We start from the raw sequence: 26,912 nt of genomic DNA on the forward strand, positions 1-26,912 counted from the left end.
GAAGGAGTAATTTCAATTTTCAAGTCTTATTATTTAAGAAATACATTTTGTAAAGCTATAGCTGCCATAGATAGTGATTCCTCTGATGGATCTGGGCAAAGTAAATTGAAAACCTTCTGGAAAGGATTCACCAATCTAGATGCCATTAAGAACATTCACGATTCTTGGGAAGAGGTCAAAATGTCAACATTAAGGGAAGTTTGGAAGGAGTTGATTCCAGCCCTCATGGATGACTTTGAAGAATTCAAGACTTCAGTGGAGGAAGCAACTACAGATGTGGTGGAAATAGCAAGAAAACTAGAATTAGAAGTAGAGACTGAAGAGGCAACTGAATTGCTAAAATCTCATGAGAAGATTTTAATGAATGAAGAGTTGCTTCTTATGGTTGAGGAAAGAAAGTGGTTTCTTGAGGTGGAATCTACTCCTGGTGAAGATGATGTGAAGATTGCTGGAATGACAACAAGGGATTTAGAATATTATATGAACTTAGTTGATAAAGCAGCAGCAACTTTTGAGAGGATTGACTCTCATTTTGAAAGAAGTTCTGCATGCTATCAAACAGCATTGCATGCTACAGAGAAATCATTCATGAAAAGAAGAGTCAACCAATGAGCCAAACTTCACTGTGGTCTTATTTTAAGAAATCGCCACAGCCACCCCAGCCTTCAGCAACCACCACCCTGATCAGCCAGCAGCCATCAACATCGAGGCAAGACCCTTCAGTGGCAAAAAGATTAGGACTAGCTGAAGGCTCAGATGATGGCTAGCATTTTGTAGCCATAAAGTATTTTTAAAATAAGATATGTACATTGATTTTTATAGACATAATGCTGTTGCACAATTAATAGACTACTGTATCGTGTAAACATAGCTTTTATATGTGCACTGGGAAACCAAAAAATTCGTATGACTCGCTTTATTGAAATATTCGCTTTGTTGCGGGGGTCTGGAACTGAACCCGTGACATCTCCAAGGTGTGCCTGTACTATCCATCCTGCTCACTGCACCAATTTGTCAGAGAAAGCACTGCCAGTTGTTGAGTTGGTCAATTATAACAAGCCAAACTGAAAATAACAATTAAACCTTTATTCGATTACTGTGATAGCATAAGTATGAGTCTAAACAGGAAAGGTCCCAGCTTTATTATTCCATTTTTCCCCACTGAAGGCCCCAGGTAAGAGATGTTTTATCAGAAATGGTTGGGGGGTTGTCTCATTGCCAAAGGAGCCCTAAACTAAAGGCTCTTGCCATTTTATGGACCCAGGAGGTAGGGAATGCAGGAAGGTCTAGGAATGGAAAAGTAGTGAAAACTGCGTCAGATAGGAGAAAATTGTCTTCAAGGCTCCCCAGTAAGGTTGTCAAAGCAGAGTCACCTGAACAGTACAGTGTATCATTTGAGCCCTTGACTGGGGCTGTGTAAGACTGTGGTTGGCCTGGAGGGGCCTGAACCCATGAATATACTGGCTGTGCAGTCGGTCTAGTGTGGGTAGGAAGCTTTCTCCCATGGTAACTGCCAGGTAAGATGACACATAGGATTTTCACTTGGATCCACACTCCTTAGTTTTGACACACACGTACATATATTCATACACACATACATGTGCATGTGCACACATATATGCATATGTTATATGCACATATATTTTAGAAATCATGAGGACTCTCGGACACCTTCAGTTCTAGTCCCTCAGGTCTCCTTCTTGCCTTCCTCCATTTCATATGTGTATGTCCTTTCTTCCAGGGTGTTAATCCTGACTCTTAAAACATCAGCAGAGTTATGTATTTGCTTAACTCTACAATGCTTCAACCCTTGTTACAGAATTACTTAGCACATACCACTAAAAAAAAAGCCTACTAGGAAGATTTAGTGATTTGCTTTCTGTCTGTACCCCATACTCTTGCCCAAGTCTGAGGGTATGTTTCAAACACTATTTATGACTAATTTGAATCAGTTTTTTTTTTCCACCCTTCAGTAGGTTCATTTCATTATGTTTTTTCATTTCTTCTTCTTATCCTTGTTGATTTAGTTTTATTTTTGGAATGTATGGAACATTGACCTACTTCCAGAAGTAAATATTATACCAAAGGTATACTTAAGAGCGTCGTTTCTTCCCCAGTCCTTCCCATGCATTCCCCAGTCCTTTCTCCCACCCTGTCTTCTGGCAGGTAACCAACTACATGATTTTTTTGCTTATCTTTTCTGTGCTTCATCTTGTAAAGTTAATATCTATTTCTCATTTCTTCCGATCACTGCTTTCTGAGCCAAAAGTTAGTGTACTAGATAACCTTTAAAAATTTTTTTCCACTTAACATTACCTCCTAGAAATTCCTCCATGTAGTTTATAAAAATCTTTTAAAAATTTTTACATAAATATGTAAAATAGCACCACATTATATACCATAGTTTATACTATACTGTAATTTATTGTATACACCTTGGTTTATTCAACCAATATCCTATTCTTGAACATTTAGGTGGTTTAAAATATTTTGCAATTACAAATAATACTGTAATGAACAACCTTGTACATATGTATTTTTATTGTTTCATCTACTATTGTGTATTTATGTAATGTATACATACCCCAAAAGTAGAGATTAGTATGAAATATATTTGCTTCCTCAAGATATCTATGAAATAATGAGACAGTTTCAGTAACACCCATTAAAACTTTTCTTATTTTCGTGTAAGACCTAACATTATGGCAGTTCATTGATAACTTTAAAAATGAGAGAAAATGCTACTGTACACTTGTTATAAATTTGAAATCTAGAGATTTCACAATGGATCTGTTTTCCCATTTAGTGGACTAAATGGATCTCTTTATGTAGGTCATATCGGAGTACTGGGTGAAAACCTTATGCTTGTAAATCAAGATTCAGTGTCAAAACCCCAAATGCAAGTAGAGAAACAAATACCTTACAGAAAGGAGAGGAGTCATAGTAAGTATAATAATTATGGGTAACTCTAAATTATTTTAAACTCATCAGAAGATCTTTTTTCTTTGGTTCATGAATATGTATTTGAGTGTATATTTTATAGAAGTAAAAATAAATGACCTAAACTGTGAATACCCTAAGATAACTAGAGAACAAAATCAAAAGTGTTAATACCTTCAGATTGGAATTTCTAGTCATAAGATTATTTAACAGCCATAGGACATGCACTCAGTATCCACCAAGGACCAATAACTGTCCAATAGTATCTCAAAGTGTGTGTACCTTTTAGATGATTCTGGGCGATTACAGGTTCCAGGAAATTATGCCCAGTGGGCACTTCTGACCAGTATCAGGGCCACTCTGCCATAGGCGCCAATTGACAAACCGAGAAGTTTTTGAGATCTGTAACTAAAACAGCAAATAGGAATCAGAGAGGCTTAGGGGAGGGGCAGCCTGGGAGGCTTGCTAGAGACTCCCCGCACCCGCACCAGCGTATTCTGTTAATCCAGCCCCACACAAGGGCGAGGTCGTCTTGGTAACCTCATAGATAGGTGCCATCAAGTTCCCTGCGTGGAAAGTGCCAGTACCAGAAAAGTACAACCAATTGCTGGATCTCTTTTTTATTTGGGGGAGTTGAGAGGATCAAATATTGGCAATCATCTCCTCTGGAATAGGATGTTGTCACCCTTTCCAGATCATGCCTAGGAATTTCACTTGGATGATAGATCCTGGTACCTTGTGTTAATGGCTCAGTCATGTTGCCCCATGTGAGTCTGTTGCCCCATGTGAGTCTGCAGAGTGACCAGTCCTTATTGGGTAATGACCTTGTCTGGGACCACCAGGAAGACATCTTCAGTTTTGTGGAAGGCTAGTGTTCCTTCCAGTAGCCAGACTTTTTCTAGGTCTTATTATATCTGATGACAAATAGTAGGGGAATTTAGGACTTGTGGAAGGACATTAGTCGTATATTGCACCCCATTCCACATAAACTGATCCTGGATTATCCACGTGGACAGTGATGTCATTTGTTGAACACCAAGTCTCTTTATCTTGGGCAGTAGCCTCTGTGACAGTTTCAAAGTCAGGTACTGCCAGTGCTTAGAGTTTTGCTACAGTGTTGAGCTGCCGATAATCCCTTGAGACTCCGTGCCCCTAAGGCCATGTGCACAGGTGAGATAGGGCTATTGAGTGGAGAATTAGTCTCATGAAGAACTTTGTTGTTCTTAAACTCAGCAATGAAGGCATTGCTTTTTTCTTTTTCACTCTAGGCAGTTGCTACTATTTTTGAGAAACAACAGCACTAGGGGCTGCTAGTCAGGGAGGTTTGTGGTCTTCCATATACCGCACTAAAATTGTGTTAACTGGAGCAGTTTTCTTCGGCGCTTGTGGGCAAATGTGAGCAGGTGTTCACTTAGACAATACATCTATATTGGTAATACATTCAGTAGTGAATGCCATAAAAAGGTTTTATTTGGAGTTTGGAGTTGGCCACAGAGACCCATCCACAGTGGGTCTAGGTAAGGGTCCAACTGGTAGTGACCTCAGACCCAAAATCAGAGACATTATTTGTTTTCCCCTCATTCTGCTGATGGGGTTTGTGCGTCACAGTCGCCTCTGTGCTAGTATCCAAAAGGCCCAGAAATATAATTCTTCCCTACCTCCCCATTGAACTCTGACCCTGGGATACAACCTCTGGTCCCTACTGGGGATATTGGGACCTGGCCTTTGTTGTTGAAAGTTGAGAGTTCGCAGTACACGTTAGAAGGGCTCACCTGTTCATCTTCATATTCACAGGGAGAAGCCGAGGGGATAACACTTTCATTAATCATAGCACTTGTTAACATGCAGACCCTAATGGGGCTACCTTTTGTGGCCCTTATAGCCTAATATCTGGTCATCAATCTCCTCTTTGAATAACCAGACTCAGAGGGCTTCTCTAGAAGCATCATCCAGGGGAGAGCACATGGTTACCGTTTTATATTGCTCTCTTTGTCAGTCAGTCTTCACTATTTGGGCAGAAGCTGTTTTCTCCGTACCTGAAAATATGCCCGTTAGGTTCTGGATTTTGTTGCAGAACATTGTCACCTGACCTGATGAAGAAGTTTGATTTAGTTCGATAACCAGCAGGAGTAGCACAAATAAACCTAGAAATGTGAGCTGGTTAACAATCTTATCTACTGTTCTTACTCATTATCATAGCATGATTAACAGGGCTGCTCTAGACTCTGCATTGGTGGTCCAAACATGATTTTAGTGATAGGTTCAGGCGGAAAGCCGTCAGAGCATGAACAGTTCCCAGCTGAGGAAGGAGAGCGTCTTGGTATTTGCCTCTCATCTTCCCTTTTTCTTCCTCCTCCTTGAGCAAACTTTCTGCTGTCAGGGCAGACTTAAAAAGGGGTCTTAGAGTGACCACAGCCCACAAAGTATCATAGTCCCTCACGAAGTTTAAGATGACCTCCTTCATCATGCAAGTGAACAGCCCAGGTCTCTAAGGTCTCTTTACATCACTGGGCAAAGCAATCCCAAGGAGTTCTATATTTATTTAATTAAATCATGAGTCTCAATAACTTACTATATTGTAGGCTGTCCATCGTTGTCTGGGACCTCATTAAAGCTGACAGCAGGGCTTCCCTGGTGGCGCAGTGGTTGAGAGTCCGCCTGCAAATGCAGGGGACACAGGTTCGTGCCCCGGTCCGGGAAGATCCCACATGCCACGGAGCGGCTGGGCCCATGAGCCATGGCCGCTGAGCCTGCGCGTCCGGAGCCTGTGCTCCGCAACGGGAGAGGCCACAACAGTGAGAGGCCCACGTATCGGAAAAAAAAAAAAAGCTGACAGCAATGGTTGAGTGCAGCTTAGCTTGTACTTAGTACTATCATCAGAGGACAATAGCAGTAGCCAGGGAATTGCTTCCCTAGATTTCCCAGAGCCCCTCTGTTGGATCCCTAATTTGACCCACCAGGCATTTTGGCAGGGAGTCTGGGACTAAAGAGAAGGACCACTGTTACCCCTCTAACCCCCAAAGCTTGCATAAACAATCTGCTAGCCCTCTCCAGCAGTGCCCCAGGGCATTCTTGACAGCACTTCCTGAGACTCATTGCTGTGGCTGGCAAAGTGCATTTTAGGACCCTCAGACTCCTGCAAATGACCAGCTAGTACTTCCCAAGAAGCCTTGTAGTCTTCTCAAGCATCTCCCCAAAATGCCCAAAATGCCCTGGGGGGCCTTCATGCATTTTACTTTCCCAGAAAGGCATTGTGCTTAATTGGGCCACCCTGCTTGCCACCATTTGTCACTGAGAGAGAGCTACCAGTGGTCTATAAAGACAACGAACCAAATGAACCAAACTGAAAATAACAAGCCTTTATTCACTTACTGCAATAATATGAGTCTAAACACGAAAGGGCATGAGCTCCACCAGTGTTTCAACTAGTCTTTCATTTCCCCATGAAACGTCATCCAGCAAACATCTGATGTATTAGTACAGAGGGGAATATCTCACTCTGCGTACAGATGTTTATATACTATCTTATCTATTTAATTATCTACCATTGTAGCAGTACTTATACCAATACCATAGTTGTGGTATATATATCAGTTTATTCAACCAATGTCCTGTGCTTGAACATGTAGATGGTTGTAAGTGTTTTGCAATTAATGAATGATCTTCTGCATAGGCATTTTCATTGCTTGGTCTATTATTATGTATTAAACTAAAGCATAAATAACCCATGAAACCTGAAGACCAATATGAAATGTATTTGTTGCTTAGGAATATTTATGAAATAATGAGACAGCTTCAGCATCATCCAGTTTTATGACAGATCTAGCATTATAATAATTGACTTATGACTTTATAAAAATGAGACAAAATGCTACTGTACACTTGTTATAAATTTGAAATCTAGAGATTGGACATTTAATGGACTAAATGCATCTCTTTATATAGGTTATTATGGAGTACCAGATAAAAATCCTGTGCTTGTGAAACAAGTTTCAGTTTCAAAACCCCAATTGCAAGTAAAGAAACAGATAACTTCCAGACAGGAGAGACGCGATAGTAAGTATAATAAAAGGAAACTTTAAGTCATTTTAAATTAAACTCATCAGAAGATTTTTTTTCCTTTGGTTCATGAATATGTATTTGAGCATATATTTCATAGAAGTAAAACTAAATGACCTAAAGTGTGAATACCCTAAGATAATTAGAGAACAAAAGCAAAAGTAATGATACCTTTTGGTTGGTATTTGCGCAGTCAATAATTACTAAGTAACAAGACTGACTACTTCCACACACACTCATGAAAACTATTCACATGATTTTTCTCAATTCACCTTTATGGAAAGAAAATTTGATTATTTGGCATATCCAGAAGTTCCATTATACATGTATCATTTTCTACTTAGCATTTCCTCTTCAAAACGAGAAAAACGATACGATAACACTTGAAAATCTACCTCCTGAGAAGAAAGGTTTTTTTTCAAGAAACCAATCTCAAACTAAGAACCTTAGAGCTATCAGACAGGAGAATCTTGATAGTAAGTAATTAAACATAAATCTTATAAATTGTTTTTAATTAAATTCAGAACACTTTTTTGTTCATGAATATATCTTCAACTATTTGCTTCTTTAGTAGTTATTCCCATCATACTTTAGATCTTTATTGATGATTTATCTGTTTCTTTTATAATCACTGAATTAGATATGTTAAATCTTACACTTTGTGGATTTTTCTATTTAGTCGTGGCAAGCTTTGGTTTATATCTTATGATACTCTATTATTTATGTGCATATAAATTTTAAATTGATAACATTCTTGGGGGACAGAACATTTTGTCCTAATGAAGAGACCCACTTCATCATTTTTATAGTTTTTATTTGTTTATTTTCCTTTAAAACTACCTTATCTGCTATCAGGGTAGCTCCATAAATTTTCTTCTGGTTGGTATTTGCGTGATACATTTTTTTTTTATCATGTTACTTTAATTTTCCTGTGTATTTATTATTTTGCGCTATCGTTTGTAAGAAACTTATAATTGTCTATATTTTAGAATTCAGCCTGATCTTTTAATTACCTCTCATAATCATATATAAACCAATTATTGATATTTTTAAGTGTAATTCCACCATTTTATATTCCACCACTTTTTGTATCTGATGTTTCTTTCACTCTTTCACTCTATTTTTTATCATTATATATATTTTTCATTAGCCATATTTAATACCAAAAATTTAAACTTTATTCAAAAATATGAATACTGTAAAACAAAATAATAATTTAAAACATAAGTATTTATAATAATGTTTATAATAATATTTCAAAATTAAATACATTTAATGCTTCTGTATATCTGAAAAGTAACAACTGCTTATATATACATGTGTGAAAAGTGTTGTGTTCACATGATGTTTACACTTCAAATAGTGATTTGTATATATCATTAAAAGATGAGATAAAATATTGTTGGGTAACTAACATATATTGTAAATATAGAGGTTCCACCACAGATCTGGTTCTCTATTTAGTGCTTTTGTGAGCCTTTCTTCCTGAAGCTCAGAAAATGGAAGAGGTACCAGATGAAAGTCTTTTGCCTGACATTTGGAACTGCTAGAAAGAAAAGACTCAAGTTGTAAATACTGAATTATGAGTATTATAAAATTATTTTACATTTTAATTGTTTTAAGCAGAATTATATTCATGAATGTGTGAGCTTACAGACATCTAAGTCAAATTTTTACTGTGTTATTTAAATTCCTATTTCTTGATTTTCTTGAATTTTGTTTGTCGATTATGGAGTGAATGTATTCTCCCACTATGATTGTGGATTTATCTATTTCTTCTTGTAGTATTGTCCTTTTTCCTTATACTGTCTATGTTGTTAGGTGTATACAAAAAAAAATATTTGATAGTCCTTATGGACTCAACATTTTCTTTTTATAAAAGGTACCATCTTAGCCTGTCTCCAGTAAGGTCGTTTGACTAAAATCCTATTTTGTATGACATTGACATAACTCCTGCAGATTTATTTTGGTTAGTATTTGCAGGCATATCTTTTTTCACTTCCTTACTTTACAATTTTCTATATTCTTATAATTCAGTGACCTCTCATAAATAAATTATAGTTAAATTGCTTATAAATCCAGTGTGATTCTCTTTGTCTCTCCCTACAACATGTAATCCACTTATAATTACTGTACTTACTAATATATTTAGATTTAAATATTTCCTTTTTTGGGCGCTTTGTATTTTTCCTACCTGGTCCAGGTTTCTTTCTATTTTCTTTCCTTATTTTTGAATTATTACTTTCTAATTAGTTTAACTTTTAAATCAATCATATATGTTGTTAAAAATGTTTTAATATTTTAAAAATATTAATACCCTTAGTACAGTAAAATCTAATTACAACTTTCTTTTTTTTTAAATAAATTTATTTGTTTTATTTATTTATTTTTGGCTGCGTTGGGTCTTTGTTGCTGCACACAGGCTTTCTCCAGTTGCGGTGAGCAGGGGCTACTCTTTGTTGCGGTGCACGGGCTTCTCATTGTGGTGGCTTCTCTTGTTGTGGAGCACAGGCTCTAGGTGCGCAGGCTTCAGTAGTTGTGGCACGTGGGCTCAGTAGTTGTGGCTCGCAGGTTCTAGTAGTTGTGGTGCACGGGCTTAGCTGCTCTGCAGCATGTGGGATCTTCCCGGACCAGGAGTCGAACTCATGACCCCTGCATTGGCAGGCAGATTCTTAACCACTGCGCCACCAGGGAAGTCCCTAATTACAACTTTCTAGGTGTATGTGTTCAGTAACAAGAGTCTTCCACATACTTTGAGGAGAGCACTCCGATGATTTTTATGCTTAATTTCATAGTCCATTTTGAAAATGCACCAGAAGATTGGAGGTGGGGTGGGCAAGGGGAGGACGGTTTGATCATTTGTTTAAATTGTGTGTATTTGCTTAAGTTGTTGTAAAGCTGAATGGAAACTAAGTTGTTCTTGGTATACATTAATAATCCAGAGGTTTTACAATCCAGCTGTTTTACTTTTTATTGGATTAAGAGCCTCTATACTTGTAGCTGAGAAAATGGATATCAGATGAAATCTTTCATGTAAAGAAAAAGTTTAAACCTTATAAAACTCATCTCAAATTATGACACTTGGAACTGCCAGAAAAGTGAGGATTTGTAGTAAGAATATCATATAATGATTTTTAATTAAATTTCTCTGGTTGTTTAATATTTATTCAATTGACCATAGAAATACATGCTATATAGTGTATCATATATACATATAGGTATACATAGCATATACAACGTGTTTGTGTATGTATTCTCCATTAGGTGAAGTTAATTATGTTTCTAAAGCTTTATTATAAATAAAAATATACAGACACATAATCTGTATTACATATAGATTATATATTACATACAGATATATATATAATAAATATACACATTTTAAATTGTTATCTATTCTTAGTGAACTGAAATTTCTGTCTTTATGATGGACATTTTGTAGTAATTTTTTTGTGCCTTTAGTCTATTTTGTCTGATGTTGGCGTGGTATCTTTCTTTATGTAACTACTTGCATAGAATAATTTTTTCGTCACTTTATTTTTAACCTTTTTCTATTATTATGACTTAGCTGTATATAATTGGTTATTTTTTAATCCAATGTAACACTCTTTGTGCTTTAAATGGAGCATTGAATACATTTGTATTTACTGGAAGTATGGATATTTTGGAGGTAAGTATACCATTGCCTGTATTTTCTGTCTTTCCTACCTGATCTGCTTTTGAATCTTCTAAATTTATTTTGAATGTATTATTTATCATTTCTTTTTTTTCTCACTCATATATCTCTTATGAAAATATTGCACTTAATCCTAAAATGTGAATACCTTATAAAACTCTTCTTTTTGAACAGTACTCCCATTGTCTCTACACTTCGCATACTCACTCTGTAATTCACTATCTCAATAATGTGGTATTTGACTTTATTGTTTCAAACCATGAGAAGAAATATTCCTGGATAATTGACATGTGTTTGAATTACAGAGGATTTTCAATAAATCCAGTTCTCTATTTAATGGATTAAAAGCATCTTTCTCGTAGCTCAGAAAGCAGAAGACGTATTACCCGAGGATGAAGTTGAATTGTCAAAAAGCCAATCTCAAACTAAGAAACTTAGAGCTGTCACAATGAAAGCACTAAATAGTAAGTACGATAAATTTCAATATTATTGATTTATTTTTAATTAAAGTAAGTGGAAAAAAAACCCTCTGTCTTAGGTTTATGAATGTTTACTCATATCTTTTGTATAAATCTATTAGATCAAATATATTTACTGTGTTAGTCAATTCTTTTTCAATTCCATTGAAGTTTCGTTTATTCTGTGTTACTAAGAGATGTATGTTAAATTTTCCCACTGTGATTACGGACTTCTTTGTGTTTACAGGTAGTTTTGCCAGATTGGTTTATATATTTGGAAATGATGTTATTAAATGTGTACAAATTTATACTTGTTATATCTTCCTGGTAAACATGAGCTATAAAAGTACACTGTTTATCTCTAAAAATACATTTCTTTTGCCTAATGTTTATTTTGTTTGATAATAATATAGCCATGTTTGCTTTCTTATGATAAGTATTTACACAGTCTTCTGTAAACAATTCAGACAGAAGTTCGTGGTGTTTTGCATGGTCTCAGTAATTTTTTCATAATGATCCTAAACCACAAGAGAAGCCCAACAGTTTATTAATTAGTTGTGTAGAAACAACTTAGTACCTGTTGGTTACTGCATAACTTTTGTGGGAACATAAATTTTCAACACTGTTAGATAAGTACCTAAGAGCACAATTGCTGGATCATATGGTAAAACTATAATTTAACTTTGTAAGAAACTGCCAAACCGTCCTCAAAGTGGCTGTAGTGTTTTGCATTCCTACCAGCTACGAATCAGGTTTCCCATTGCTCCACATTCCTGACATCATTTGTTGTTTTCAGTGTTTGAATTTTAGCTATAGGTATGTAGTGATATCTCACTGTTGTTTTAATTTACAATTGCTTAATGATTTATATGCTGAACATCTTTTCATATGCTTATTTGCCATCTAAATGACTTCTTTGGTAGGTTATTTGTTCACATCTTTGCCCACGTTGTAATTGTGTTATTTGTTTTCTAATTGTCAAGTTTTAAGAGTTCTTTGTATGTTTTGGATAACAGATCTTAGATATCTGTTCTGTAAATATTTTCTCCCAGCCCGTGGCTTGTATTATCACTCTCTTAACAGTGTCTTTCACAGAGCAGAAGTTGTGTGTGTATTTTTCTTAATGAAACCCAGCTTATCAATTTTTTTTTTGGATTGTGCTTCTGGTGTTCTATCTGAAAAATCAGCACCAAACGTAAAATCACCTAGATGTTCATCTATGTTACCATCTAGGAGAATTATAGTTTGCATTTTACATTTAGGTCTATGAGCCATTCTGTGTTAATTCTTGGTAAGGTGTCAGGTCTAGATTCACTTTTTTTTTGCATTTGGCTGTCCAGTTGTATAAGTACTATTTGTTGAAAAGACTGTCGTTTCTCCATTGAATAGCTTTTGCTTTTTTGACAGAGATCATTGACTGTATTTTTATAGGTCTATATCTCTTTGTTCTGTTACAATTGACTTACTTATCTATTCTTTCACCAATTGTCTTGATTTCTGTAGGAAGCCTTGAAGTTGGGTAGCATCAGTCCTCTGACCTTGTTTTTCTTTCTTCAATATTTTATTGGCTAATGTAGGTATTTTGCTTTTCTATATAAACTTTAGAACCAGTTTGTCAATATCCACAAAATAGCTTATTGGAATTTTGCTTGGGATTGCATTGAATCAAGTTGGAAAAAGCTAACAGCTTAACAATATTGAGCCTTCCTATCCATGAACATGGAAAATCTCTACATTATATCTTTGATGACGCTTGTGTCTGAAGAGTTATACTTAAGTATTTCATTTTTGGTGCTAATATAAATGGTATTGTGTTCAATTTCAAATTTCACTTGTTCACTGCTGACATACAGGAAATCAATTGACTTGTGTATATTAACCTGTATCTGGAAACCTTGCTATAGCCAGCTTATAATTCCAGGAGTTTTGTTGCTGTTGTTGTTCAACAAGAATAGTTTTGTTTATTTTTCTCAATTTATATACTTTTTCTTTCTTTTTCTTGTCTTATTACATTAGCTGTGAGTTCCAGTATGATGTTGGATAGGAGTGGTGAAAAGAAACATCCTTGATGTATTCCTAATCTGAGGATGACAGCATTTAGTTTCTTACCATTAAGTGTGATGTTATCTGTTGGTTTCTTTGTAGATGTCCTTTATCAAATTGAGGAAGTTCGCACTATTCTTGGTTTGCTGACAGTTGTATCATGAATGGATTTTGGATTTTTTTGAATAATTTTTCTGCATTTCTGATTGATCAAATGATTTTTTCTTTAGTCTGTTGAGTTACGTTAATTGATTTCCAAATATTGAGTCAGAATTGCATACCTGGAATAAATCCTCCTTGGTCATCATATATAATTATTTTTATACATTGTTTCACTCAATTTGTTAATATTTTGTGGAGGATTTTTGCATCTTATTTGTGAGAGATATTTCTTTGCCTAGTTTTGGCATTAGAGTAATATAGTTTAAATCTATTGGGATCTGAGAGTATACTTCATACGATTTCTGTTCTTTTAAATTTGTTAAGGTATGGATTTTCAGCCTGTTGTATCTGTCTGTTACTGATAAGATGGTATTGCAAGCTGCAAGTATAAAAGTAGATTTGTCTGTTTCTCCTTGCAGTTCTGTTTTTGCCTCATGTATTGATATTTTGTTGCTCTGTTGTTAGGTGCATACTCATTAAAGACTGTTATGTTTTCTTAGCTATTGACCCCTTTATTATTATGTAGTGCTCTCTTTACCCCTGGTAATTTCCTTGCTCTGAAGTCTGCTTTGTCTCAGATTAATGTAGCTTCTCTGGCTTTACTTTGATTAGTATTAGCATGATACACTTTTCTCCATCCCTTTATTTTCAGTCTACTTTATCTTTATATTTAAAATGAGTTTCTTGTTGACAGCTTATAGTTGGGTCAGTTTATTTAATCACTCTGACAGTCTCTGTCTTTTAATTAATAGACCATTCACATTTAAAGTGATTACCGGTATTTCATTTAATATTAATCATATTTGTAACTATTTTCTCTTCAATGCCCTAGTACTTTTTCACCTTCCACTCTTTTCCTACCTTCTCTGGCTTTAACTACATGTTTAATATGATTCCGTATTCTTTTCTTTCTTAGCGTATCAATTATATTTCTTTAAAAAAATTTTTAGTGATTGTCTTAAAATTTGCAGTATACATTTACCACTAATCTAAGCGTACTTTCAAATAACACTATGCCACTTCATGGGTAGTGCAGGTATCTGATAACAGTGAAATCCCAATTCCTTCCTCCTGTCACTTATAGCATTGTTGTCATTCATTTCACTTACCTATAAGCTATAATCACTGAATACATTGTTTCTATTATTATTATGAATAAACTGTTATCTGTTATATCAACTAAGAGTAAGAAAAGTTTATTTTACCTTCATTTATTTCTTCTTTAATGCCATTCTCTTTATATAGATCTAGGTTTCTGATCTGTATCCTATTCCTTCTCTCTGAAGAACTTCTTTTAACATTTTCTTTCACTGCAGGCCTACTGGCAACGAATTTTTTTTTTTTAATCTGAGGAAATCATTATATCTCTTTCAGTTTTGAAGGATAGTTTTTCTGGATACAAAATTCTAGGTTGGTTTATTTTTTTCTTGCAACACTTTAAATATTTCTCTCCATTCTCTTTTTGCTAGCTTAGTTTGATGAAAAGTATAAGATATTTTTATCCTTGTCCCTCTATAGATAAAGTATATTTGTGTTTTGTTTTTGTTTTTCTCTGGAGTCTTTCAAGATTTTCTCTTTGTCTTTGATTTTCTGCAATTTGAATATGATACAAATAGGTGTAGCTTTTTTTTTTGGTATTTATCCTTTTTGGTGTTCTGTGAGTTCCTATGATCATTGATTTGATGTCTGTTATTATTTTTGGAAAACTCTCAGCCATTATTTAAATATTTATTCTGTTTCATTGTTCTCCTTCTGATGTCCTCATTATGTGTATATTACACCTCTTATTATTGTCCAAAAGATCTCTGATATTTTGTTCCTTTTTTTCCATTTATTTTCTCTTTTCAATTTGGGAAGTTCCTAATGTCATATCTTCAAGCTCACTGAGTCTTTCCTTGACTGTATGCAATATACTGATGAGCACATCAAAGAAATTCTACATTTTTGTTGCAGTGTTTTTGATTTCTAACATTTCCTTTTAAGTTTTTCTTAGAGATTCCAGATTTCTGCTTACATAACTCTTCTGTTCTTGCATACTGTCTCTTTTTCCATGAGAGCTGTTAGCATATTAGCCATAATTACTTCACATACACAGTATGATAAACCTAAGATCTCTGTCGTGTGAGTCTGGTGCTCATACTCTTTAGACTAGGTTTTTACTTTTAGCGTGTCTTGCATTTTTGTTGTTTTTGTTGTTGAAATCCAGACATGATGTATTGTGTAAAAGGAACTGAGGCTTACAGAGGCCTTTAGTGTGAGGCTTCATGTTTATCTGGTTAGGTATTAGGCTGTATTTTTTGTTTACTGTAGCTGTAGGTATCAGATGCTAAAAGTTCCTGTATTATCCCTTTTTTTGTCTCCCCTGATATCTTTGGGTTTCCCTTTAGATTCCTTAAGTAGGGTCTGAGGCTTGCTGTCCTTTTAGCTGTAACTTGCAATTATATAGGAGGCTTATTAATGTGGTGGTAAGGTGTCAGGGAAGGGGAAGCATTCTGTAATCCTCTGATTAGGTCTCAGTCTTTTAGTAAGCCTGTGTCTCTAGGTTTCCACCTTCACAAGTGTTTCTCATGTCTCTCCTACTTGTTTGGTAAGGCAGGAAGGCTAGAAGGGGCTGAAATTTTATATCTGCTCACCCCCATGTTGAACATTTCCCTTCCCTAAGGTCTGTTAGGTTCTGGTAAACCGTCTTTTGGTTAAGCTCTGGTAAAATAGATTCCCTTGAGGGCAGTCTTTTGTTAAGGAGAACAGAAAGCTCTGGGCATGATTAAAAACAGTTACTTTCCCCTCCCCCTGTTGGAAGCATGTGGCAATTTTCCTCTGATCTTCATCCTGAGAACCTGGTTGGGTTTCCTAGACATGAAACTCATAGTAACGTTGGGGTACCAGTAAGATTCAAGCTAGTATATACTGAACTTTCAGCAATTCATCAATCACAGTTTAAGTGTTCCTACTAATCCTGACTTCAGTAGTGGGCTTCTGCTCCTGGGGTTCAGCTGCCAATAAACTATGCTTCTTTTATCCACCTCTCTCTCCAATTTGGGGGGCAGCATTTTGCCTTGACTTTGATAAGAAAAAAAATGTTTAATTTAAAAAGTTTGCTAGGCTTTTTTCTTATTGTGAGAGTGGAAGTAGTGACTTCCAAGCACTTTACATGTCATACAAGAAATAGAAGTCCTCTCACTACTATTATTTTAACATTTCAACATCCTGTATGATTTAAACTCTATTATTTATGATTTAGCGGCCTTTCATGTACACATTTTTTTGTTTTTCATTTATTGTACATTTGACATAAAACTGTACATTTAAGGTGTAAAACATGTTAATTTGATACATTTATATATTGTTATATGATTGCCATTGTAGTGATAATTAGCACCTGTATCACATTACATAGTTATTCTTTCATTTTATTGGTTGGAATAATTAAGTTCTAGCCTATTAGCAAGTTTGATGATTTTAGTACAATATTGTCTATATTCGTTATACTATGCATTAGATCTCTATTTACTACTCACGTTTGTATACTCTTAAACAACATTGATTCTGTCACCCCACCCCGTGTCCTGTGGTTAACCACAATTTCTTTCTCTGTTTTTACAAGTTTTGCTTTTTTAGATTCCACATGTAAATGATGTCATACTGTATTTTCCTTTCTCTGTATGACTTATTTCTCTTAGCATAATGTACTCATGATTCATCCATGTTGTCTCAAATGGCAGGGTGTCCTCCTTTCACATGGCTGAATAATACTCCATTGTATATATATACACCACATCTTCTTTATCCACATCCACTGATGGACTCTTAGGATGTGTCCATATCTTCCTGTTGTGAATAATGCTGCAATAAAAATATAAGTACATATATCTTCTCAAAATCCTGTATTTATTTCCTTTGGGTATGTACTTAGAAGCGGAATTGATGAATCAGATGGTAGATCTATTTTTAATTTTTTGAGGAACCTCCATATTGTTTTCCATGGTGGGTAGACCAATTTACATTCCCAGTAGCAGTGTACAGAGATTCCCTTTTCATTATATTTTTGCCAGCACTTGTATCTCTTGTTCTCTTGATGATAGCCATCCCAACATGTGTGAGATGATATCTCATTGTAGCTTTGATTTGCATTTCTCTGATAATTAATATTGTTGATCATCTTTTCACATATTTGTTGGCCATTTGGTTGTCTTATTTATTTATTTAAATTTATTTATTTCAATTTATTTTATTTTTGGTTGCGTTGGGTCTTCATTGCTGCACACAGGCTTTCTCTGGTTTCAGCGAGTGGGGGCTACTCTTCGTTGCAGTGCACGGGCTTCTCATTGCAGTGGCTTCTGTTGCAGAGCATGGGCTGTAGGTGCACGGGCTTAAGTAGTTGTGGCATGTGGGCTCAATAGTTGTGGCTCGTGGACTCTAGAGTGCAGGCTCAGTAGTTGTGGCGCATGGGCTTAGTTGCTCCGGGGCATGTGGGATCTTCCTGGACCAGGGATCAAACCTGTGCCCCCTGCATTGGCACGCAGATTCTTAACCACTGCGTCACCAGGGAAGTCCAGTTGTCTTTTTTAGAAAAATAACTTGTTAGTTCTCTGCCGATTTTTCAATTGGATTGTTTGGTTTTTTGTTATTAGGCTGTATGAATTCTTTATATATTTTAGATATTAACTCTTTATCTGATACATGGTTTCCAAAATTTTCTCCCATTCCAAAGATTGCCTTTTCACTATATTAGTTGTTTCTTTTACTGTGCAGAAGGTTTTAACTTTGATGTAGTCCCATTTGTTGAGTTTTTCTTTTGTTGTTTGCGCTTTTGGTGTTATATATTAAAAAAAAATAAAAAATCATTCCCAACACCAGCGTCAAGGAGCTTCTTCCCTACATTTTCTTCTATAGTTTCATCATAATTTCTGCTCCATATATTTATCATACCAACTTTACCAGAACTAGGTAATTGTTAAAATGATAATGATTCACATTCTGGTTTTGTTTACAATTTTAATAAGAATATTTTTTGGTGCTTCACCATAAATCAAGGTGTTATCTGTTGGATTGAGACAGAAATATATTCTATATTAAGAGAGTAATGTCTAGGAGTATATCTATAGTTCTAATTTTTCACAGAGTTTTATCAAGAGTAGATATTGAAATCTATTAAATGAACTTCTGATATTTACTGAGTAATCATTTTTCTCTTCTCACTTGATGTAAGAATATCTTCCTAACCTCTAGACATTATAATCTTCTTGGAATTAGGCTGCAGTATGTGGTTTTCAGTAGTGTTTCTGTATTTAGTTTACTGAAAGTTTTCTTCATCTTGGTAGATCAAGATGCGAATGAACTCTCAGATGAGAATTTTATGCTTGAAGATCTAGTACTAGCTAAAGGATACAAGGATAAAATTCAAACAAGTGGAGTTTATGAGTCTCAAAAATTGAGAGGTATGAATGATATTGATAAACATATTTTACAAGTCATCATAGAATACTTGACAATTTAAAAATATATTTTAAATGTGCATCAATTAATTTATGTTTTATAGTTGAATTTTTTCCTTAGGTTAGATATTTTAGAATACAATTTAACAAAAACTGGAATTCTGCAGAACTAATAAATGCTGTAATGATATTAGCACCCCCCATTCCTTCTTGTAGTCTTTAATATTCTAATTATTATACTGTATTTCTTAAATTTATTGAGCAAGAAACCTTGCCTTTCTCTTTTTATGGAGCAGTGTTTCATAGAGAACAAGTTTAGGACATGCTTTTCTAGGAATCTTATGGAGCTATTACAGTTACTTCATTTTTAAAAGTATGACTTATATCCAGCATTCACATTTCAATTCTTATCAAGTACATTATCTGCTAAAAATATTTGTTATTATCCAGTAGACCTATTCTTTATATTGTTATATGGTTTCAAGAAGAGAAAAGGAACATTTGTTTTTTATCTACTGGATCTTACTCTTGATATCATTATATATTTTCTACTATAGTTCTTTGATATTAGTGTATTTTTTTGTTGTATATTTTAAATAAATTTATCTGTTTATTTTTTCTGTTTGCTTAAAAAATGGATTTGAGGAAAAATGGACATTATTAGAAAGATTGGAAAATTTTTATTTGGATTTTTGACTTAGTGTAACAGAAGATTTGGTTTATCTTTGTGCTTCTTAATTGGAAGATTGGGATTGACATATCTACACTATTGATACTATGTATAAAATAGATTACTAATGAGAACATACTGTGTAGCACAGGAAGCGCTACTTAATGCACTGTGGTGACCTAAATCGAAAGGAAATCCAAAAAAGAGGGGATATATGTATATGTATAACTGATTAATTTTGCTATACAGTAGAAACTAACACATTGTACAGCAACTATACTCCAATAAAAATTAATTTAAAAAAAAGAATATTTTCAAGTGAAAGAGAACCAAATAAAACCTAGGTGTTTTAGGTTGTTTCTGTTACTTTTATTTTGAAATATAGAAAGGTATGATAAGAGTTAATGTAATGAACACTTGTGTGTCTGTTTCCCAGTTTAATGAATATAATATACGTTAAATATTGAAGTCCGACCCTCTCTATTCCTCTCAGATTATTGCCTCCTTCTGTTCTGAATTAGATGTTTATCATTACCATATATATTCCTTTATACTTTTGTTAGGTATGTTTTCATCTGTAAAGGATTTATGCTATTGTTTTGTTTGTGGTATGCTGTATGCTTTCTTAAGCAACTTGCTTTTTAGGTTCAAGATCACTGTTGATAATTCTAGTCCTTATTCATTTATTTTTATTGCTGTATATTGACCTGGTTTATGAATATATTATAATTAATTTGCCCATTCTCCTGTGGATGAATATTTGTGTTGTTTCCATTAGGAGATGCCTATCTTCTTATGAGAGGTAATGGTAGGGGTAGTGTTTAAAAGTACGGATGCTGGAAATAGACTGCCTGTCTTTGGTGCCTACCTCTGTCTCTCACTAACTGTGTAAGCTAGTTAATCTCTCCATGTTTCAGTTTCTTCATCTGAAAAATAGGGCTAGTAATAGTATGTACCTCACAAAATAATTGTGGGAATTATATGAAATACTTTAAAACAATGGATGCCTGAGAACCACCAGATGGTACTGAACCCTGTATATACTGTGTCTTTTCCTGTGTTTCCTGTCCATAATTTATTTGATGGTCAATAGGTCATTATTAGTATAATAAAGGTTACTATAGCAGAAGCACTGCAATACTATGACGCTCAATCTGATAACCAAGATAGCTACTAAGTGTCTAATGGGCAGGATATACAGCATGGATACGCTGGACAAAGGGATGATTCGTGTCCCAGGCAGGACAGAGCAGGACAGTGTGAGAGTTCATTACCCTACTCAGAACAGCACGCAATTTGAAACTTATTAATTGTTTATTTCTGGAATTTTCTGTTTAACATTTTTGGACCAGGGTTGACCACGGATAACTGAAACTGCAGATAAGTGGGGACTACTGTATTTTTGACCTTGTGAAAGAAATAGAAAATTCCATTTTTATGTGCTATAGCATAGGATTTAATTCTTTAAGATTTATGAAGAATTCTACCCATGAAAATATTTGTTCTTGGCAGTTTTCAAAAGTGATTAATTTAATTGCACATTTTAATTTTTAATTGTTCTTTCCATTTTTTTCCTGGCATATCTTTTTTTTTTTCTTCTTTTGAAAGTACCAATTTAATCTAGATTTTAAATCTTATTTCTGTTCCTAGATGATAGAGATATATTGGTGGATAAATGATGATGTTTTCCAAAGAAATATAACCAGTTATTGGCTTTCAAATCCCACCCACGTGTTAGAATTAATCCTTTCCCAAGTTAGGTAATTCTCTTGTGTCAATAATTGATGATTTGTTTTATCCTACGAACATGCTTAAAACTTTTTAATTACTTGCAGATATTTTAAAATCTTGGAGTTCTTGTAACTAACTACCTTTCTAGGTTCTCTTGCGAATTTAGATGACCCAGGAACCTCAGACCTACATTTGTAACAATCAATGGGAGTAATAACTTTATATAAGATATGTACAGGCATACCTCAGAGATATTGTGGGTTCGGTCCAGACCTCTGCAGTAAAGTGAATATCACAATAAATTGAGTCACACAAATTTTTCGTTTTCCAGTACATATAGAAGTTATGTTTACACTATACTGTAGTCTATTAAGTGTACAGTAGCATTATGTCTAAAAAAATGTACATACCTTAATTTAAAAATACCTTATTGCTAAAAACTGCTAACGATCATCTGAGTCTTCAGCGAATTGTAATCTTTTTGCAATAGTAACATCAAAGATCACTGATCACAGATCACCATAACAAATATAATAAAAATGAAAACATTTGAAGTATTGCCAGAACTACCAAAATGTGACACAGAGACATGAAGTAAGCAAATGCTGTTAAAAAAACAATGGCACTGAAATATAAAGCAGAAACTAACACACCATTGTAAAGCAATTATACTCCAATAAAAAAAAAAATGGCGCTGATAGATTTGCTCCATGCCCAGTTGCCACACACCTTCAATTTGTGAAAAACGCAGTATCTGCAAAGTGCAGTAAAGGTGAAGCACAATGAAATGAGGTATGCCTGTACTCTCCATTTCATTTCTGCTATTCATGCCACTCCAAACATCATCAGGTTTATTTCACTCATATTACATTCTCAATCTCAGTAGACATTTGAGTTTACTAGCTAGAGTGTAGGTTTTAGAGTCTAAAGGAACAAAATTCATTTCAAACTTTGTGCTTAATAACTAAGTGACCTTCCAAAATATGCATAGTCTCTCTAAGCTCTATTTTCCTCATCTGTTAAATGAGAATAAAAATACCTACTTCCTAGAATTCTTATGAGGATTAAATGAGATAATATTTGAAAAGTACAGATATAATAATATCTGGCAACTAGTAGCTAGTAAATTTTTAAAAATTTTTAGACATATTTGTATTTAATTGAATAAGCAGTATGTTAAATTGTTAATTAAACAAAATTAAATAATTATACGGTAAATCGCTCTTATTAACTTTATAATTTTACCCCAACAAAATGTTAGTTCTAAATCAACTAATCTGGCAATCTATTATTATTACAGTTAAAAATGAAGCAGCCTCAGAACATCCAGATACAGCAGAAAATCTTCCAGCAGTGAATCCATCAGTTAATGACCTAATATTTCAATTAGGTTTAAACAAAGTGGTAGGTAAGTAGAGATTTATAATGTTTGGGCACAGCAGAACAGTTACTAAGAGTTAAAGTATTTCAACTGTGTAGTACAGTTATTAAAAGAAAGCAAGAAATTCAAACATAGGACAACCTTTCTCAATTTAATACAGTTGGCCCTCTGTATCCATGGGTTTCACATCTACAGATTCACTTGACCACAGATCAAAAATATTCTGAAAAGAAATTTTCAGAAAGTTCCAAAAAGCAAAACTTGGATTTTCCATGCACTGGCAACTATCTACATAGCATTTATGGGTATTTATATAGCATTTACATTGTATTAGGTATTATAAGTAACCTAGAGATGATTTAAAGTATACAGGAGAATGTGCATAGGTTATAGGAAAACATTACACTGTTTTATGCAAGAGACTTGAGCATCTTCAGGTTTTGGCATCCACAGGGGATCCTGAGACTAATCCCCTGCAGATACCGAGGGACAACTGTAATAATTTCATTATTTTATTAACCAATCGATATATCAATTAATATGTATCTTTTTTTTTTGTTTGTTTGTTTTAGTGGTACACGGGCCTCTCACTGTTGTGGCCTCTCCCGTTGTGGAGCACAGGCTCCGGACACGCAGGCTCAGCGGCCATGGCTCACGGGCCTAGCCGCTCCGCCACATGTGGGATCTTCCTGGACCAGGGCACAAACCCGTGTCCCCTGCATCGGCAGGCGGACTCTCAACCACTGCGCCACCAGGGAAGTCCAATTAATATGTATTTTAAAAGAATTTATCATGTGCTCATTACTCCACCAAACAAACATTAATTAGGTAATGCTTAAGAGTTTATCTGCTCATAAAAAATATATATATAGGCTTTTCCCTACATTATGAATTTTCACGACATAGACTAGACGCTATATTATCAGTTCCTCAGAGAACACAATTTTCGTTACTTATATCATCTTTTATGATAAGACAATGAAAAAATGGAATTATCACTAGATAGGCAATATGGCTGTTTTGTGATCTTCCTATCACAAAGTTGGCAAATTTCTAATAGTTAAAAAACCTGTGCTAGGGAATTCCCTGGTGGCCTAGTGATTAGGATTCAGGGCTTTCACTGCCATGGCCTGGGTTCAGTCCCTGTTTAGAGAACTGAAATCCCACAAGCCATGCAGCACAGCCAAAAAAAAAACTATGTTAAAGCTGATGTGGCCAAAGGACTAAGTACTTAAGTACTTTGCAGTAAGATAAATTTAAGTGTTCTGTAGCAGCTTTCAAACAACCACTTTAAAGCAGATGTCAGCAAAATGGCAGAGTAGGAGGCCCTAAGCTCTTGCTCCCTGACAGAAACATTAAAAAAAAAAAAAAAAAAAAAAGAGGGCTTCACTGGTGGCACGGTGGTTGAGAGTCCGCCTGCCAATGCAGGGGACATGGGTTCGTGCCCCAGTCGGGGAAGATCCCACATGCCGCGGAGCGGCTGGGCCTGCGCGTCCGGAGCCTGTGCTCCGCAACAGGAGAGGCCACAACAGTGAGAGGCCCGTGTACTGCAAAAAAAAAAAAAAGAAAAGAAAAACAAAAAGCAGAAAGCCATCAGAACCAACTTTGTCAGAGTACTGGGAAACAGTGAAATGTTTACAGTAACCAAGAGAATGCACAATTAAGAAAAAGCCATCTTCAAACTGGTAAGAAAATTTTGTGGAAATGTGAAGCAGTGCCCAGCACAAAAAAAATCTACAAAGAATAGGAGCACTCCTAGCATCGAAGGGATTACCACTAGACCTGCTCTATAGAAAATGCTAAAGGAAATCCCTGAGGTTGACGTGAAAGGATGTTAGACAGTAGGTTGAAGTTGTATGAAGAAAGATCTACGGTATAGGTAAGTACATGGCAAATATAAAAGCCAGTATTATTGTAATTTTAGTTTGGAGCTCTACTTTTAATTTTATATAATAGTTTAAAGAAAAATAATTATAAGTCTATGTTATTGGGCACACAGTGTGTAAAGATACGATTCATAACATCAGTATCAAAAAGAGAGGAATTGAGCCGTATAGGAGTACAGCTTTTGGATGTTATTGAAGTTAATTGGCATCAATTTAAACTAGATTTTTTATAACTTTACGATGTTGTACATAATCCTCTTGGTAACCAAAAAGAAAATATCTGTAGAATATACACAAAGGAAATGAGAAAGGAAACAAAACTAGTCCCTTAAAAAAATCAATTGACAGACTTCGCTGGCCATCCAGTGGTTAAGAATCTGTGCTTCCAATGCAGGGGGCATGGGTTTGATCTCTGGTTGGGGAACTAAGATCCCACATGCTGCATGACACAGCCAAAAAAAATCAATTGAACACAAAAGAAGGCAGTATTAGAGGAAATGAAGAACAAAAAAAAAATAAGAAACACAGAAAACAAATAGCAAAATGGCATAAATAAGTCCCTTAAATATAAATGGATTAAACTTTCTAAACAAAAGGCAGAGATTGACAGAATGGATAAAAAAAAAATATCCAACTATATGCTATCCATAAGAGACTCACATTAGATCAACAAAATTGACAAAACTTTAACTAGACTGTTGAAGAAAAAAGAAAGAAGACTCACGCTATTAAATCAGAATAGAAATTGGGAACATTACTGCCAATTTTACAGGAATAAAAAGCATTATATTTATAGAATAAGGAAAAAAAATCATTAAATCTCAGTAAAACACTCTTCATAATACTTCCTTATTTGACATTTGTATCTTTAAAAAATACAAAAGAATTTTAGCAATTTTATAGTAAAATATTTCCTCCAATATTGGGAATGAGATAAACGTGTATTATCACTATTTCTACTCATTTTTGTACTGGCAACCATAGTTATTACAAAAAATTAATAAAACTTGTAAGCATTCAAAGAAAGAAATAAAACTCATAAATTGCAGACGATGTAACTGTGCAGGTATGTAATCTAAAAGAATCTGTAGTCTACAGATAAACTCTTAATCAACTGGATTTATTAAAATTACTGAATATAAAGTAAAAATGTATAAAACCCAGTTTTATTTCTATATACTAAGAACACAAAATTAGAAAATGAACATTTTTTAGGAATGATGAAATTTTGTATTAGCACCAAAACAAATAAAAAATCTAGGAATAATTATTTTTTAAAGATATGCAAGACTTCTGTCTTCCACTTTAACATGTAAAGAACTTGGAAGTCCTCACTTCTGCACTCCAAACCAATAAAAGCTGAAAAAACTGACAGTCAACAACTCTTCTTAGCCCCGTCAGAGAATTGAAGTCACAGGGCAAACTGCCACTCTCAATCTGTGGAGATAGATGAATACTGAAAATTACATACTCCTGAGAATAGAAACCAACACTGGAGCCAGCAATTAGGAGGAAAACTTAAGAATAATTGAATAATTGCCAGAAACTGAACATGAACTAGGTTGAGCAATAAAAAAGTTCTAGGACACAGCCTTGGATATGCCATACACTTTCATGAAATTTGCCTCCAGGAGCCCTACCAGGTACCTTAGCTGAGTATCAGAAATAAAATCTACTCATGCTTTCAGCAAAGGGAGGAGAAAAATAAACATTTGAAATACACCAATAGCATTCTTCTTAACAAAGGCCTGCCTTCAAGAAAAACTACTTTACTAGAACCTAACAGATGTGAGGTAAAGGAAATACCAAACTCCAGCCTCTTGGACTTTAAACATTGGGGAAGGGAGATATCCAAGTCCAGCCTTCTTTAGCCTTTCTGTCTAAAGAATCTTGAAGAACCAAGAATTTAAAAGAATCAAGAATCTCTTTTCTGGGGGAAACAAGCTGAGAAGCAATTGTGAAAGTCACAGACCAGAGGAGACTGCCAATAAAAGACCAAGATCTAATCATAGGATTATAGAATGCTTTTCTGCTCCCACATACCTTACCACCACTTCACCAAGGCCCATGGATAATGGGTTACAGATGGAAAAACTGCAATTCTCAGCTTCCATTAAAGAAGTATTTTCTAGGGAAAGCCAAAGACAATAGGGGAGACCAAAAAAGGAAACTAAAGGAAAATTTAGCCTGTGACACCAGCTACAATAAAACAGAAAACACAGTCTAACTCGTCTCCAGTTGAACATAAAACATCATAATAAAACGTATATACTTCAGTTCTTTTACCTGATATATCATGTCTAGCTTTAAACAAAAAATTATAAGGCATGATAAAAGCAAAACACACAGGCTGAAGACACAAAGCAAGCATCAAGACCAGATGCAGATGTGGCAGAAATTTTGGAATTTTCAAACTGGGAATTTAAAATAACTATAATATAATAAGGGCCCTAGTGAAAAAGTAGACTACA

General features: G+C 34.8%; 1 protein-coding gene across 4 annotated transcripts in view; it reads left to right on the forward strand.

Annotated features, from left to right (window-relative positions):
• The window catches only part of CCDC7 (coiled-coil domain containing 7), a 326,255-nt gene that overhangs the window by 185,468 nt on the left and 113,875 nt on the right, over window positions 1–26,912 (forward strand). For all 4 annotated transcript variants that reach the window (XM_089906460.1, XM_089906462.1, XM_089906463.1 and 1 more), the window contains exons 24-29: window positions 2,833–2,943; window positions 6,886–6,996; window positions 7,344–7,475; window positions 11,038–11,139; window positions 18,660–18,776; window positions 22,475–22,582. In XM_089906460.1, coding sequence (XP_089762586.1) covers window positions 2,833–2,943; window positions 6,886–6,996; window positions 7,344–7,475; window positions 11,038–11,139; window positions 18,660–18,776; window positions 22,475–22,582 — 681 coding nt within the window. The remainder of the gene's footprint in view (window positions 1–2,832; window positions 2,944–6,885; window positions 6,997–7,343; window positions 7,476–11,037; window positions 11,140–18,659; window positions 18,777–22,474; window positions 22,583–26,912) is intronic.

The sequence above is a fragment of the Delphinapterus leucas genome, chromosome 2 (genome assembly GCF_059928025.1).
Source record: "Delphinapterus leucas isolate spDelLeu-1000000601 "Yukka" chromosome 2, BTC_Dleu_Yukka2, whole genome shotgun sequence".
Lineage (NCBI taxonomy): Eukaryota > Metazoa > Chordata > Mammalia > Artiodactyla > Monodontidae > Delphinapterus > Delphinapterus leucas.